The sequence below is a fragment of the Gavialis gangeticus genome, unplaced genomic scaffold (genome assembly GCF_001723915.1).
Source record: "Gavialis gangeticus isolate Ggan-Ray unplaced genomic scaffold, GavGan_comp1, whole genome shotgun sequence".
In the NCBI taxonomy this organism is placed as follows: Eukaryota; Metazoa; Chordata; order Crocodylia; family Gavialidae; genus Gavialis; species Gavialis gangeticus.
Window position 1 is genome coordinate 71,704,520 of NW_017728994.1, and position 17,741 is coordinate 71,722,260.

At 41.0% G+C, this 17,741-nt stretch overlaps 1 protein-coding gene across 1 annotated transcript in view; it reads left to right on the forward strand.

Annotated features, from left to right (window-relative positions):
* MKI67 (marker of proliferation Ki-67) overlaps positions 1-17,741 on the forward strand; it is a 44,410-nt gene that overhangs the window by 19,501 nt on the left and 7,168 nt on the right. The window contains exons 10-15 of the mRNA XM_019502999.1: positions 2,306-2,418; positions 6,210-6,384; positions 11,278-11,412; positions 13,635-13,990; positions 14,051-15,304; positions 17,270-17,342. Coding sequence (XP_019358544.1) covers positions 2,306-2,418; positions 6,210-6,384; positions 11,278-11,412; positions 13,635-13,990; positions 14,051-15,304; positions 17,270-17,342 — 2,106 coding nt within the window. The remainder of the gene's footprint in view (positions 1-2,305; positions 2,419-6,209; positions 6,385-11,277; positions 11,413-13,634; positions 13,991-14,050; positions 15,305-17,269; positions 17,343-17,741) is intronic.

The following is a 17,741-nucleotide window of genomic DNA, read 5'->3' on the forward strand; positions in this document are numbered from 1 at the left end:
AAAGGCTGCAAGTCAGGAGCAGGGACTTACAGGATTGTTGCTAGCCAGTTTCCTGTATTTGAACCCTACAGCTTCTGGGGAAGTTCTGAACACTGTGTAGGGAGGGGTGGGGGTGCGAGTGTGAGGGAGAGTGGCTGGGAAGGGTTATCGCACGTGTGGTGGGGGAGGGTGGCTATAGTGTGTGTGGGTGTAGGGTCTTCATGTGTAGCAGTGTGAGTGGGCGTGTGGGTACATGTGTATGGTGGGGTGTGTGTGGAACTCGCCCTATGAACACTGTCACTCTCACTCATTGCCCACAGCAGGTGGAGCCCCTGCCAGCAGTCCTCCAATCCTGGGCTTCACACTCCTGGTGCTCAAGGCCCCGGGGCACTGGCATGGGTCCCCTGCTCCTGCTTACCACCACTTCTCCCCCATCTGCCACCATTGCCCTTCTCCTGCCGCTTTGCTACCTTCCTGCCCACTGCTGCCGCTGCTTCCTTCACAGGAGCTGGGCTGGCTCCTGCTGAGTTCTGCAGTCCGGTGGTGCAGCTGGGAACCACGTGGTGCTGGTGAGAGGGGGGTGAGGAGAAGTGGCAGCAGTGGGCAGGAAAGTAGGGAAATGGCAGCAACTGGGTGGGCATGAGCATAGCAACAGCTGGGTGGGAGTGGTGGCCTAGCAGGGGCCCAAAGGTGGGTGGCAGGAGCTCTATGGAGACGGGCTGGGTTGTACCAGCCAGGAGAGGAGGGAGCTGGCTAGTCTCCATAGAGCCCCTGCCAGCCCAAGCCCTGGTTTCCTGCCACCCTGCTCTGGGCCCCTGCCTGCCCTGGCCCCAGGGCACTGGAGCATACCCTGCACTCCTGCCCAGCTCTTGCTGCGCTCACACTTGCCCACCTGCTTTCTGCCACTTGCTCCCCCCACTGCCATTTCTCCTCTTCCTTGCCTGCCACCGCTACTTCTCCCCACCCACCTGCCAGCTGCTCTGGTACAATGTGGTTCCTGGCTGCATTACTGGACAGGACTCAGCAGGAGCTGGCCTGACCCAACCCCAAGGACGGGCGATCACCCGTGGTCCTCCCCTGCCTCCCTCCCCACCCTCCGTGTGTTCTTAGCTGGTTTCCACTCCCAGGCAGAGGGAGACAGGGAACAGCTCCAGGGTCTCAGGCTAGAAGCCTCTGCTAGGGAGAGGTTTCTGGGTGGGGTGTGGCTACTGCAGCTGCTGGATCCTGTTGGTCCTAGGTCTTGCTGCAGGCTCCCGCTGGGTCCTACTGCTGCTGGTGTCTTGTCATCTTTGACAGGCACCTACAAGCAGATAATTTAATTTTCTGAATTTTTTAGGGGCCCCATAGGCTGGATAGAATGGCCTGGCAGGCTGCATCCAGCCCATAGGTTGTATTTTGCCTGCCGCTGCTCTATTCTCTATACCTGATGCAGACTCTACTTGAATGTTCCAAAACACATTTTATAGCCAGAAGTGACTTTCAGATGATCCTAGTTTGAAGTCCTGTCTATCACTATCACAAGCCAATAAACTTCAGTCAGTTATCACTGTATTGTACCTAATAATTTGACTATACCTTCCAAAATACACCTAAACTTGATTTGTATCAGTATTTCTTCTGCTTAGTTCTGAGGTGTTTAATATAGGGCACTCAGAAGATGAGGAACAGATATCTAGGCAAATATCCGTTAACATAAAGAATCCCATTGGAACCTTATGGTAGAAATAAATACCCAGTTACTTAGAATACCATTAATCTGCCTTTAATTACAAAATATTATTTTTCATTTCTGAAGACTTGACTCAGTTACTGTATACTTTCCGACTGAGGCGTGGGTCCCACAGCTTCCTCACTATATAATTGTGACTAATTCCCTTGTCGCTATCCTGTGCAGAAATTATAAGGTTAATTTAAGATTGTTAAATTTAACATTTTTCTAAATATTTGGTCAGTAAGAACAGTAAGTGGAGAAAAGGATCTAATAAGGAGTTGTGGTATAAAAGTTAGGGAACTGTTAAGTTTTCTTTTTGCAAATGGCTGAATCACCTTTACTGAAACTCCTTAAAACAAAAGTATGTTTGAGGCAGACACTTGGCATGAAAAATGCCCATTCAGTTGGGTAAAGTTTTTTGCAAATTTATTTCCAGCTGAAAATATGTTCCTACAGTGAAATTGTTTTGCAGCATCAAGTGTAGGTATTGCTGTGCCTAATCTTCTAAATCAAATTCCATAACAAATGGGACTTATAGGGAAATAATTGTGTTGCTGTTAGTAGTCCTGAGAGAACTTGCTATGGATGTATATTTATTTATTTTTTGCATTCCAGTTGCAAAATCCTGGGCAGAGGTGGTGAAGCTGGGTGTTGCAAGACCACAAGTGAGAACTGCAAAAAAATATGTTCAAAAAGGAAGAAGAGTGAAGAAATTAAAGTTGCCAAAGGTATTCTTACTAAAAATAAAATACTTTTTAATCTATAATTTTCTCAGATCATAATATGTCAGTAATTAAATATATTAGTCTTTTCTAACCTACCGGATGTCCTTCTGAACATCAGTCTAAATGATCTAGATGATTAAATATCCTTGTTTTCAAAGTTTTCCTTTCAGATTAGCAAAAGGATAAAGCTAAGCCTAACTGTACGTTCTTCTGCAGCAACACATTTAGTTGAGTTTATTTTTTATCCCAGGTCTTGCATTTAAAACTGACTATGTTATAGATTACTAAATATTTAAGGACCTTACTTTTCCAGGGCTTTTCACAGTTTAGTCATGTGTTTTGGTATCTTTTTCTATTGTTTCTGGTGTTTCTTTGCTATAAATTTAACTCTTGTTAAATTGGCTCTCACACAATACCTACAAAGAGTGGGGCAAGGTGCATTGTTCATTAAAAGACCTTGGGAAACGAATGTTACTCTGAATTGATCTACAGCTCTAGTCAGTCTTAGACATACATGATCAGCTTACAAATAGATTCTTTAGTGCTTAAGTAGATGTTATTTTCACACACTATAGATGCTATGGAATTAGGTTGTATTACGGAAATGTCCAATATGCATGGCCACATGTGCACAGCTCCCTGGCTGAACCTTGACAAAGTTGCCACAAACCGTGCTTGCCAACCAGAAAGTGATTGAGCTTATCTCCATAGTTTCGCTTATCCCCATGGGAGCTTGTCAGTGAGTGTGGCAGGTTTACCTGATCATCCATTGCAGCCAAAGGTGATTTTTCAGACAACAGGTATGTGTGGAATGTGAAAAAATAAGGTGTGCTTGTATGAACCACAGTTTGGGGTGTAATTGTAGTTTTGTCATTTCATAAAGTTTTACTTGTAATGAGCTATAAGATATTTGTTAAATAAAGTGTTAATCTCTAGACCAGTACTCCAGACAAATTAGAATTTGGATTTAAGATGGCTATGCAAGGTGAATACTTGAGCTGAAGTCCATCCACAAACATCTGGTTTACATCTCAAAGGAAGAAGCTTTTAGTTGGAAGAAATATCTTAGGCGTTTGATATTTGTCTCTCACTCACTCTGTTCAGAGATGACTTTTATTTGTCTGGAGTAATTGGAATAATTGAAAGCTAAGGATTAGTAGCCTACATGTCTTAGATCATGTAAAGATTTCCTAAATGTCATCAACGGCCATCCCTTGCAGTTGAAGATGATTGTCTTCCCTGATTGTCTTATTTGTGGGTCCAAAGATGGCTGACGAGGCCTATCTGGGATCGATAGACAGTTGCAGCTTGGGCAAACGTTTCCGTGTGGGCTGGGTGGCTCTGGGTTCTTGGTTTGGTCTGCAAGATTCTGTTTCTCTTGCTCCCATTATTCCATCTCCTGCTGTCATTCTTTCAAAGTACTAAGATCCTTGCAGCAGACTCTTCCCTCATTTTTGGGGTAGTCTTGGGTGATGTTGATGTCTCTTTTTTTATTTTTTTTCAAGTCGGCTTGGTCATCGTTAAAGTGCTTTCTTTGCCCTCTTGAGTGCATGTCTTTTGACTGAGCTGGGAAAATAAAACTCAGGAATGATGTTAGGCCTGATAATCTCTTCCTTTAAACATATATCTGTATAATATACATGTGGTCCTTGAGAATTTAATAGAAGAATGTAAATAAACAGATCCGGTAAAAGTACTTACTCTTTGAGAGGCTAAGGATGTCTAAGGATTGGCTTGAGTGACCTAGGCCCCCAGCTGGCAGAAACTGGATAGTACAAGCTGACAGTTTGCTTGCTTGCAGGAACTTAGACTCTGGTTACAGCCCTATCCTGACTTCTAGGACTGCTTTACCTATTATAGGCACTGTACAATTAACTGGAAAACTGTATAGCTACATTGAAACCAGATGCATGTGCAAGGTAGCTATCACACCATGAAAAGCTCTAACCAGCTATGAAGTTCGACCTTGAAAATGGGTACTAACTTTGCTATTTAGCTTTAATCTGCACATGTAGCAGGATCTCCTGTGCAGTTGGGAACCCTGTCAGCAGGGCTTCCAGCTGCAAGGGTGCATCATCATAACCAGTCGGGGCTGGGAATCCTGCAAGCGGAATCCAGAGTCCTGCAGATGATGTGTCCCCACAGTGTGCCTCCCAGTGCTGGGTCCCAGCAGTTGTGGGGCATGTCTGCGATCTCCCAACCCTAGGGGTGCATGAAACCTCTGTAGCTTTATGCCCCACAAAGGCTGGAAGATCATGGTAGCTGTTTCCCCCAGCCCTGGGGTGCATTGGGGTCACCTGAGAGGGCTCTCAGCTGCAAGAGCTTGCTTTCTGGTACAGGCAATAAGGTGCAATGGGATCTAAGGCACAATCCCACAACTGCGTATCCTGCTACACACATGTGGTATGGCAAGAGGTATGATTGTCTGGAATGCACTTTAGATCCCATTGAGTATAGAGGGGTCTGAAGCAAGCAGTATAGGGAGAGAATTCTAGAATTATTATTTTCCGTATGATTTCTCTTGTCCACATAATAAATCTTTTTGCTATTCATCATACTTTACTTTTGTCTGTGATAAGTGTGATTTTTTTAAAGAGCAATTGGCAATTACAGGCTGGTCAATTCTGTAGGGACTGTACTTATTTTACACAGACCGCTAAGGGTCGGATTCTCCCAGTTAGCAAAATCTCCTGTACAAGAGCTGGAAGGTCAAGGACCAAGACGTGTGGAGAGGAGGGACACTGACTGGACTAAAAGTAGAAAGTCTCTAGCTTCTCAGTGGTCAAACATCACAATAGTAGAAAGAGGTTTGGGGCTGAAGGTGACAGTACCCCCTGTTGTCACACTCATTTTTGCTTAATTTTTTTTCTGACATTTAGTTTGGTATATAGAATTTGTCATTCTCTTTTCCTTTATGGTATGCAGTTGTACTTTGCACAGTTTTACCTTAAAATACAGCAGTACTTCATTGGTGGGTGAAGAACTTCATGTGCTTGTATTAGCTTAAAGTTGATGTTTAATAGCTTTTTCATACTGAAAAGAACTGACCCACTACTAAAAACTGCTTGTTGCAGTGCATACATTCCTTGGAGAAAAATTCCTTTCTTTTAAATTTGTACGCTGGTTGAATTGAAATACTGGAATTGTAATTCCATTTTATTCAATAGCAAGTTCTCTTGGAACAGGAATTTAATGCTATATTTCCTTTTTAGTTGGTGTTAGCAGGTATTGGCTCAGTTTTATCCTACAACAGAGGTATCAAGCTCATTAGGCCCTTTTGGCCAGATAAGTGGCGTGGGGCCAGTTTGTTGGCCAGATCGGAGAGTGGCCTGGGGCCAATCTATTGGTGTGTCAGACTGAGCTTGCAGGGCCAATCTGGCATGAGTGCTGCTCACAACCTGCAGCCCAACCTGGTCGCGTGTGCCCTAGACCAGCCCCTCACGCTAGTTTCAGTTTGTGCTGCATGCAGTACATGGGTTGGTCCAGGGCGCACAACATGTGGGTCCAGTTTAGAAACCATGGGCAGCACTGCAAGGCTGTGATGCCCGTCTTATAGGGAGTGAAGGCTAAACGGTGATAATTTAGGAGTTCTGTTCAGTATTGTCTCTGTTTACTATAGGATAGAACAGACACAGAAAGCAGTTATTCTGGATAATCAGATGTCTCTTCCCGTTCCTTCTTTTTAATTTGGTATTATGTGGCCTGTTCATCTCTTCTAGTCAAATTGTACATTTGAGATTACTTTTAAACTCATCTTTATTTACTTAGCTTGTTTCTCTCTTTCCCTTCTACAGACACCAGAAAGAAAAGTAAAAGGACATTTTAGTACAGGTCATGCAGATTCTCCTGCTACAATAATGATAGGAAGAGCTCATACCACCACAGTGAAAATGGACTATGGACAAGCCCCAAAAGTGGTGAAAAACTCTGCTTTGAAACTCTGCATGGATATAAATGAAAGTTTCACAGGTAACTGGTGTAGTTTGAATGATTTGCACAATTTTTAATCTACACAGTTCTTGCTTTGACTTGATATTGCTTAATCAAAATAGTCTTCATTTAATATATGCAGAAGGCTAGGATTTGTGTGGGTAATATCTTTTACAGGACCAACTATGTGGTTGGGATAGTTAGACAGCTGTTCAAAGACAAGGCATTCTTTGTCGGGTCATGTAACATGTTCTGTAACATTGCATACATTAACCTCATTTCGTGTTAAAAAAAACCTTTTGAAAATTCTTGCTTTTAAGTTTTAAAATCACTGCCTGAACATAGTGTGAGAAGCTTCATTTTTAATTTCACTTTCTTAAAAATAAAGTCTTGCAAGTTCATCACTGTCAGGACATTTAGGTTCGTCTCTGCTGATCAGTGTCTTCTCTTCACCTTTAATACAACACAGTAAAGCTTGACTGTGTTTTATCCCATACTGTATTCATTGTTTCCCCCAAAATCATCCTCTCAGAATCATTTCACTTGCCTGGAAAAGCGTAAATTTTTCAAAAAAAAAAAAAAGTCCAAGAAATGAAATTTGCAATCTGAAATGTCTGCATCCTCATGTAGTGCCAGACTTGAGCAGAAAACGGTATTTGTAGCCAGAGAACTTTTACAATTTGATACTGACACTGCTGCATTTAGTAAGGCCATAAGTTCAGGATGGCAGCAGCTCACAGAGCATGATGGTAGTTTCCCTTTTTAGGAAAGGAAAAGGCAAAGAAGACAGACATGCCCACAGCATTGGTTTTACTATCAAGACCAAGATTGTTATTCAGGTGCTGTAATGTCAGGTTTTCATTAACAAGACATCTCATGACCCCTCATCTTCTTCAACTGACCAATAGGCAGCATGCAGCAGTCATCAATGTATACATCCCAACCTTTGATACAGATGACCGGGGTGGGGGGGAGAATTCTGTTGTAAACTTGACCACGTCCTGCCATTTGTCCCCAAAGAAGACAAGATAATTCTTGGTGATTTTCAGCACTTGAATCGGCAGGGACTCTGAGCTGTGGAAAGGAATGCTTAGAAAGGAAGGGGCGGGGAAAGTTGGTTCAAATGGAATTCTTCTCCCAAGAAGAACATCATTGCATCATCATAAGCTCCTTATTCCACCAAAGCAACAAATGGAAGACCTTATGGATGCACCCCTGCTCAAAACGGTGGCACCTGATTGACTGCCATAATGTGTGCCACAGCTGTCACAACATCCGTATTACGATAACTATGACCAGCATAAACTGGAAGGACCATTATTTGATATGTTTGGTCATGTCCATTCACATTGCTTCAAAATGTAAATGAAAGAAGCGGCCAAGTAAGAGGTTTGGTACTGAGTACATGACAGACCCTGTTAAAAGCAATGATCTCCAGTGTCTTAGGAGAAACTCTGACCTCCCTGATGATCTTGACATGATTGATTGCTGGGAGAGCCTCAACAAAGGCATCTGTGATGTGTGCGAAGAATCTAGGCTTTTCCACAAAGTATCAGGATTGGTTGGAGTAAAATGATGGGGAAATTCAAGCTCTCATCGACAGAAAAAGGAGCACCATCAAATTTTAGCACAGTTGATTGACATCAGCTACAAACAAGAAAGGTGCTTATTGCCACATTAAAGCCAAGACCCAGAGGAAAACTTGGGAGCGAAAGAACAAGTGGTGGGAGGATGAAGCAAAAGAATTTTAAAAATCTGCTGACAGCCTTGATAACCATAGTTTCTTCTGTGCAACTAAAGCCATCTATGGGCTAAGCACACAAGGAACTGTTCCTCGAGGCCCAGGGATGGAACAAGATGGCTTCTTCCACCATATGTTGATGTTAGAACTCTCTCTAGCTGCCAAACCAAGATTCTAATGTGGAAGACAAAACCATCAAAAGCCATTTCAAAACACCCTATTAAGGATTATTTTAAAGATCCACAACTTATCAAGACACCGTGAAAAACAACAAAGCATGTAGTCCTGATGGATTGCTAGCTGAAATGTATAAGCAGGGTGGAGAAAAAGCTCTCTCACCAACTGCACATGTTTTGAAAATCTGGAAACACAAACAGATTTTCAGTGACTTGAGAGATGCCATTATCATTATCATATTTGAGAAAGGAAATAGATTGTATTGCAGCAGTTATTGTGGTATTATGCTCTTGTCCATAGCTAGGAAGATCCTTGCCCACGTTCTTCTCAGTAGATGCACTTGGCTTACTGAGGAGATGCTACCCAAGGCCCAGTGTGATTTCATATTACTTGGGTACAGAAGTTGTGATCTTTGTTGCTAGGTGGCTGAAGAAGTGCTGAGAGAAACAAGGATCTTTACATGGTCTTCATTGACAAAGGCATGACTAAGGCCTTTGAGTCAACAGAAAGGTCCTATGGAAGATCCTAATAAGATTTTTGGATGCCCACCAAATTAGTTATTGGATGTCTTTATGACAACATTAAAGCAACCATCTTAAGCAATAGTTAGGAAACTGACCCTTTCACTATTAGAACTAGAGTCAAGCAAGCATGTGTCATTGCACCCATGTTCTTTTCCATCTCTGTCCCAGGTATTCCTATTTTTTGCTAATAAACTTGCTTCTGGAGTCAGCATCCAGTATCACATGAATGAGAATCCCTTTAACATCAACAGGTTACATTCCAAATCCAACATAATCAGCACCCCCATTGCTGATGTCATACACTGATCTCAGCAATGGTGTTGTGTGTTTGCTTACTCAATTGAAGAGCTCCACGTCACTATTAATTGCTTCTGTGAAGTGTACAGAATGCTTGGACTCGCGCTCAACTTAACAAAAAAAATATACTTTATTGCCCTTTACCAAACCAACCGGATGTTCCTCTGCACTGGAATTAGCAGGCAGTCCTTGGAGAACATCATACATTTCCTCTACCTGAGTAGCTACCTTTCCCTAAAAGTAAACTTAGACAATGATATTCAACACTAGATGAAATCTGCCAGTGCTGCCTTTGGGTGTCTCCAAAATCATGTCTTCAATCATAGTAACATCAGGACCCAAACTAAGCTTCTCTTCTACCATGCTGTTTACATCCTTACCCTGTTGTATGCTTATGAAACTAGCTTTGGAACTTTATCATCAGTGATGTCTTGGGAAAATCCTCAGTATCAGTTAGAAGGACAGAAGAATAAATACCAGCGTTCTGGCTTAAGCAAAGATCACTAGAATTCAAGTCACATTTATAAGGTGCTAGTTCTAGATAAGACATGACATAAGGATGCCTGACAGCTGGCTATGCTCCAGACTCACTCAGTCACTGCTCTAGAGGTGGGCAAAAGAAGAGATTCAAGGACACTTGGAAGGCTAATCTGAAGAAATAGGATTTTCACATCAATACGTGGGAGACTTGGGCACTCCCCAATGGCACCATTGTTGACAAGGTATTGATCGTTTCAAGCAAATTTGCCTTGCTATGATAAACGTCACTGTGATCTACCCCCCCTCCCTGAACTGTTTACCATGTCTGCAGTCAAACATGGATCTCAGATCAACTCCCTCACTTATCTCTGGACTCATTGATTACTTTCCCTATTTACTGGTAGATTTGTCATCCTCTTATTGAGGGACTGCTTCCCTCTAGGGAGTAAGCTGTTCGAGGATAGGTTATTAACTATGTTTTTGCAGTGTCTTGCCACACTTGAACACCAGTTACTGGTGGTGGAACTTGAATATTTTTTTCACTGGTATTACTATCAAATACTTTTGAACTACTCTTTGTAGGTGTTTTCATTGGAATATGCAATGCTCCATACGCATGTTTGTGCACTCATTCTTGTGCTGCATATTGAACATGCTTGCATATCTAAGCATCATTATGTATGTAAATTGGATCATCGCATTTTGATGGCCTAGTAAAGTAGGTGAAACTTTAGTGGCTATGTAGTGATTACAGTTCTAAGTTGTCTGTACTTCAGTATAGCAATATTTCATTTTCCAATAAAAATTGGATATTTTGATAAAACAATGGTAGTGACTTCAAAATAAATGGGATAAATAGCAGAAAATAATAGTTTAGCAATATATATTGTGTTGCCATATATAAAATATTGTTTCCATAAGCTTATTCTTAGCTTCTCAGAGTGAAATGGTAATAATTGTCTTGAACTATCTTATTCTTCTTTGAGTAGTTGTCCACACATGTTCTTATGTGGGTGTGTCATCCCTAAGCCTTAAACACAAGGTTATCTTTAAAACATTTTATGATGATGATGATTATTTATAATCTTACCATAGCTTAGTGGTTCTCATTTGGGATGCCATGCAGAATTATCATTGTTAGGTGTGTAAACTCGGAATTTGCAAGATAGACCAAAAAATTAAAATAGGAATTCATAATGTCTAAACATTCTGATCTATTGTGGTTTTTCTGAGTACTTTGCAACAGGAGAATTGTCCAATTAAAAAATGAGTAAAAGGTAGGAGCTGGTATTTTGTGAGGGGTCACTTAAGTCTAAAGAAGTTGAGAACCACCCACTTCCATATCAGTATCTATGCTTGGTTGCCTATATCTCCAGGCCCCTCTCCTTATACCCTGAGGGAATAAAGAGCAGAGTTTGCCACCCTTTCTTCAATTCCAATCAGTGGTCTTGCTGAGTCAGAGAAGCATCTCAATAGCTAACTAGCACAGCCCTCAATCAGACCCATACTTATTACTTTTGTTTTGTTATTGTTTCCTAACATTGTTGCTTCCTTTTCCCACTGATTTGAAAAAAAAAACAAAAAACAGGATTTTTGAGTTTTTAAGGAGTTCTAATCATTGTTCTGGTTGAGAATCACTGTTCTGGGCTTTCCCAAGTTAATTGGTGTTTGTATGTGAAAGCACATGGTAATTCATTTGAATATCATTTTTAGGGATGCCTGAGATGTTTAAAACTCCAGTAAATAGGGATCAAAAAAGTCCATCTCTGACATCTGGCCAGAAGACTGACCTTTCACCAATGTATACTGCAATGGAAGTCTCCGAGCTACTCACTCCAGAAGAATCTGGTATGTTTTTTTTTTCTAACAGAAGGATGGGAGCAAGGTTTAAGAATTTATGTTCAGAAAAAAGCAGAGTAGTGGCTGCTAACCTGGCAACATAAACATAATCAATCATTACGTTTTGTAACCTATGCGGACTTATTGAAGAGGAGGATGAGGAAGCCCACAGTAATTATGTTTAATTAATAATAATAATAATTTGGATTGTTGAAGTTTGGGATTTTGCTAAGAATAAAACGTACGTGACTGTGCACAACAAGCTTTAAGCAATGCACATTTGCATTTTGTTGAAATGTGGTACAGCTGGTACATGTGCAGACCAGTGTGGTTATGTGAGCAAGTCAATGTGCGGTATACTAAAATACAAACATGTTACCTACTCTAGTATTTGTTCCTGTGTACCCTTTTAATCAATGGTGAAGAAAGGTCACTTACCCGGTTGTTATTGAGAGGCATCTTATCTTAATCTACCCCACAATAAGTACATTTTCATTGAGGGGTATTCTGTTCCCTGGATAGAGTGTTGGTAGAATTTAAGAATAAATCTTTTCAATATATAAAATATTACAAGTATGTTTCAGTTAACCTGAGAATATGGCATGTATTTTCTTCAGTTGAAGAAGGCTTCTGACAACTACTTTTGATGTGCTATTGCTTACACTAGTAGTATTACAAAGGCAAAATAATCTTTCTTATACTGCCAGATAAGTTCAATTATTTTTATGAACTTTTTTGTCGGTAAACATGCATCTACAGTAAAAGCTGCATTATCCGGCACTTTACAAGCCAGCGTGCTCTATTAACCGGCATGGCAGCTTGTAAGGTAAAACCAAAACCAGAAGTGCCCAGTGGCACTTCCCCAAAGCAAAGCCCCCACGGTCTGGGGCATAGCAGCCTACGCGGGTCCCGCTTCCCTGTCCCTCGGGGCCTGTAGGAGGGGCGGCAGCAGCCCAAACACAGGCAAAGATACCTGTATGGGCCTCTCAGTTGGCATATTTTGTTATCTGGCACCCCCCATTCCCCATGAGTGCTGGATAACAAAGCTTTTGCTGTTCATAGTTTTATATTGAAAGCAAATCATTGATACCCTGAGTAGCACATTAAAAAGCCATGCCCCAAACAAAAAGGCTGTGGTTTTTTTTTTTTTTTAATAAAAAAGTTGTCAAAATACCTTTTGCATTTCACATATACTGAATTTGTTGCAGAATTGTATTTTAGAATAAACACAAGCTTTAAGAAAAGTTTCAGCTATAATATTTATGCTAAACTTTTCCTTCTTAAAACATTCCACTGTTGATACCACTGCATCTACCTGCGGCAGCATTGGAAAAATCTCTGTAGGTGATGTGCTGGTGGCCACCTTAGTTTACAACAATGTCCGTTAGACTTCTTCTGAGGCAGTTTCAAGTCTGTACAGCTGTCTTTTTCTTGCATGCAGTTTTTTTCCAAAAAGCCACCTGCTGGAAATTGGAGTGTGCAGTATATGTGAAGAGATAGGATAACAGAAGTTTCTGCTACTTATGGCTTCACCAGATGACTGTAAAAGTTTGTGCGACATCCATGAGGAACAGGCTCAGCTTCCTAGCTGCTGCTACTTGCTTATTTATTGCAAGGACTAACCTTTTTTCTTAATTCTGCCTTTCAAAAAACAGGTGCATGTCTTATTCTGGGTTATGTTTTATGCAAGAAAATATAATATTTCTCCAACAGATGTAAATAATATTGGGAAATGTAAGGGAAAAGTCTAAATCCAAGTCTGTCTGCAGCTACCGGTTGTATGGATATCCTCATCCTGCAACAGTTTTCATTTGCCACTATGCCAAAGTTTCAAATGTCCATTTATGTCAATCTCTGGCTTCCATCTGTCACTTAGTACTGTTACATGCCTTCAATATAAAAAGGAATAGAACAGTGAAAATTAAAAATTAGAGCCAGCATACAAGAAACGTAATTCAATATCAGATTAAATAAAAGGGAATACAAATGTTGTTTAATATGCATATGCAATTCAATGTAATATTTTGTGTAGCCCACACAGAGGCCTTTACATTGTTTTCTTCATTATTCTTGTAACTAACAAGTTACTCGATTTAAAGAAGAATATAAGATTTTATTCTGACAGGCTGCTTTGCCTACCTGATATTTTTCCCTTGAATGTTCAACAGTTTAATGTTTGGATGGTTGCTTTTAATGTCTTCCCAAATTATTTATCGTTATTTTTCTTATAGGAGAAATGGCAGTATCACCCTTAAATATTTCAAGTAGTGCAAAACAAAAACAAGTTAATCAGGAAGTTGTATCTCATTTCCTGAAAAGAGAAAAGTCTTCAGATTCTAATAAAGACAAAGCAATAATGAAAAAGAAAATGGGAACGAAGCCATTAATAATAGCAGAAAATAAAATAAATGAGGTGACATTAGGAGCTAGAAGTCGAATGAATACCCCAAAGCAAGAGACAGAACCTCTTGAAACCTTGTCAGGTGCCAAGCAGTGTATGAAGACCCCAGAGGAAAAGATGGAGCCAGTTGAGACCTTAGCAGGTGTCAAGCGGTCCTTGAGGACCCCAGAGCAAAAGGCAGAACCCACTGAGGCCCTGTCAGGAGGTGAGCATCATTTGAGGACCCCGAAGCAAAAGACCCAACCCGTTGAAGCCTTGTCGGGAGTCAAGCGCCTTATGCGGACCCCAAAACAAAAGACCCAGCCCGTTGATGCCCTGTCGGGAGTCAAGCGCCTTATGCGGACCCCAAAGCAAAAGACCCAGCCCGTTGATGCCCTGTCGGCAGTCAAGCGCCTTATGCGGACCCCAAAGCAAAAGACCCAGCCCGTTGATGCCCTGTCGGGAGTCAAGCGCCTTATGCGGACCCCAAAGCAAAAGACCCAGCCCGTTGATGCCCTGTCGGCAGTCAAGCGCCTTATGCGGACCCCAAAGCAAAAGACCCAGCCCGTTGATGCCCTGTCGGCAGTCAAGCGCCTTATGCGGACCCCAAAGCAAAAGACCCAGCCCGTTGATGCCCTGTCGGCAGTCAAGCGCCTTATGCGGACCCCAAAGCAAAAGACCCAGCCCGTTGATGCCCTCTCGGCAGTCAAGCGCCTTATGCGGACCCCAAAGCAAAAGACCCAGCCCGTTGATGCCCTCTCGGCAGTCAAGCGCCTTATGCGGACCCCAAAGCAAAAGACCCAGCCCGTTGATGCCCTCTCGGCAGTCAAGCGCCTTATGCGGACCCCAAAGCAAAAGACCCAGCCCGTTGATGCCCTCTCGGCAGTCAAGCGCCTTATGCGGACCCCAAAGCAAAAGACCCAGCCCGTTGATGCCCTCTCGGCAGTCAAGCGCCTTATGCGGACCCCAAAGCAAAAGACCCAGCCCGTTGATGCCCTCTCGGCAGTCAAGCGCCTTATGCGGACCCCAAAGCAAAAGACCCAGCCCGTTGATGCCCTCTCGGCAGTCAAGCGCCTTATGCGGACCCCAAAGCAAAAGACCCAGCCCGTTGATGCCCTCTCGGCAGTCAAGCGCCTTATGCGGACCCCAAAGCAGAAGATGGAACCTGTTGTAGATGATATTGCTTATAAAAGATTGTTTGAAACTCCAGAAGAAAGAAAGCAAGTAGGTAACAACATTTGTGGAGTCTCAGTTACCAAGGCAACAGCAAAAGTAAAATACCAACCAGTAGAAGATATGAAGGGAATCGGCTGTATGATGAAGACACCAAAGGAAATTGTCAGACCAATAGAAGATATGTTTGGTATCAGTAGACTACTGAGGACACCAAGAGAAAAGTATTTACCAGTTGATGACTTTGTGGGATTGCAAAAGCTTTTGGCAGAGCCTAAACAAAAACGTTCAGATTCTGAACTGGACTATGTTGGTGTTAAGGAAATGTTTGATGTTCCTGAGGAAAAGGTAAAAAACCTCATGTCACTTTCTGGCAATTTGGGTCTTGCAGTTAGCATTTTAGACTAGGAGGAAACAGTAGGTCATCCTGCTCTAACATGCTATGTATCATAGTCCATTACATTTCTTCCGGTTATACTCTTATTGCACCAATAATTCATGTTTGAATAAAGTATGCCTTTGAGACATTTATTCTTGATTACTTCTCAGCCTTCTTTTTGATGAGCTAAACAGATTAAGGCATCTGTTTTTCACTGTAACTTTTCCTGAGCCATTGTATTACTTTTTATATCCTCTCAAGGTTTTTCAGTCAGGCATCAGAAGTATCAATTCTGGTTTTTAGTATCTATTTTATTAATATTGAATGTAGAGGTAAAATCCTATCTGCGTCCCTCCTTGCTTTGCTCTTTGTACGTCCAAAAGTTGTGTTAGCTTTTCCCATCTAGCTTGCCATGTTCATGTATGCTATGCCCGTAACATTTTGGCACTGCTTTCCAGAATATGGTCCCCTACCCTGTAAGTAGAGCCTATATGCCTTGCAGATGTATACAACCTTGTATTTGGTGATACATTATTACTTCATTTATATGCATACTTGATAAGTGCATAATTTAACTACACAACATAATACTGGTTCCAATTTTTTGCCTGTTGCCTATGTTGTAGCAAACCTGTAGTTACCTGTATATCAGTTAAGTTCATACACTTCTCGTGTATACAGTGTCCTCTTTTTCACCATTTACTTTGCAAGCAATTGTACTATGGTTAACTTCCTAGAAATGGTAAAAGAGAAGCAACTGTTAATTAGAAGCCTTGCAAATGATGAAACTTAATTAGTTTCATGGCTGCTGATACCACAGTGCTGACAGGCATAAGCAATATTCATTCACTATGCATTGCTGTAGTAGAAACAGCCCTGAAAGTAACTAGCTCCCGTCAGGGAGGTTGGTGTGTACTGAAAGTGTTGTTTATATTAAGTTCACACAATTGCACTTAAATGGCAAAAGGTGTATTAGAATACGTTTTATTTTTAATTGAACATCTTTACCAAGTGATCCAGATGGTTGTATGTAACTGCCCTGACCTTGCTATTTCTAGTTCCATCAGCCTTGTCTCCTGCAAATTTTATTAACAGTGATTTTATTTTTTTATTTATGGGTCTTAGATTAAATTGCTGAGCAGATTTGGGTTTAATACTTAGCCATGCAGAACCCCAGTGGAAACACCCCGCTTCAGTAATAATTCTCTCAAAATTGCTTTAAGATCTTGTCATTAGGTTCTTAGTTTAATGTGCACTTTATTGATACTGCTAATTTTTAATCAGGTTATTGTGTGGTACTGTCGTAGATCTTCAAGGCTTAAGTATGTTATGTCTGTATAGCTATTTTTTATCCACCAAAGAATGAAATCAGATTAGTTTGACAAGACCTATTTTTTGAAACTGTTAATTATGTTCCTCGTCTTTATCAGTTGTATCCAGCATTAGTTTTTTTTTCATGTTTTTGCTTGAGACCTGCTGTCAGGCTAACCAGCTAATAGTTTCCCAGGTCATCCTATTGCTCCTTTTGACTAGAAGCATAGTATGGACACCCTTCTCATCTTCTGGAATCTTTCTGATATTTAAAAATGTCAGATTTATACAAGCATTGATAAAAGGTTGATACCAAATGGCCAGAGAATCCTTTGTCTGACACTATAGAGGCTCTTGGGTACAGGTTATATGGACCTGTTGATTTTTTTTTTACTAATAGATTTGAAAGGACTTCATGCTTGTGTGATGAATACGTCAGCCTTTCCGTACACAAAAACCTTTATTGAACGCTTCCCTATTTCTACATCATTAACAGTGTCTTCTCTCTCTGGTAGTGTCCTATGCCACTAGTAGGTTTTATTTTTATTACTATAGATTAAAAACAACTGCTTTTTCTTAGGTCTACCAGCCATAGATTTATGCATTATTTTTAATCCTGTTAGGTCCAATCAACAGAAGTTATGGATCTGTCACAAAAAAAAGTGTTTCCCTGTACTGATTCAAGAAATGAACATGGTAAGTATATGTTTACATATTAGTACAATAAACATTCATAGAGCTATACCTTTTGAAATTTAAAAGTATACAGCAAATAACTAAAATCAATATTTTTTGTGGAATTATTAGTAAATATGTATTGCTGTTATGCTTACAGTATTACCTCTAGATAAACCTCTACATACAGTATGAAAATACTGCCATTAAAGTTAACATTTAAAAATGAAAGCTTTTTTGAATGACTTAAAAAAGCATAATAACCTTTCTGCAGTGGGTTTGAGGCATGGATCAGGCCTGATTCAGTCATAAGAATGCTGTCTACTGAGTCATCTAGCACTGTGTGTTTATGTAAGATTTCTTACTACAAAACGCAGTGGGCAACTTTTTCATAAAATGAGGTCAGCTTTCAATGTTTTT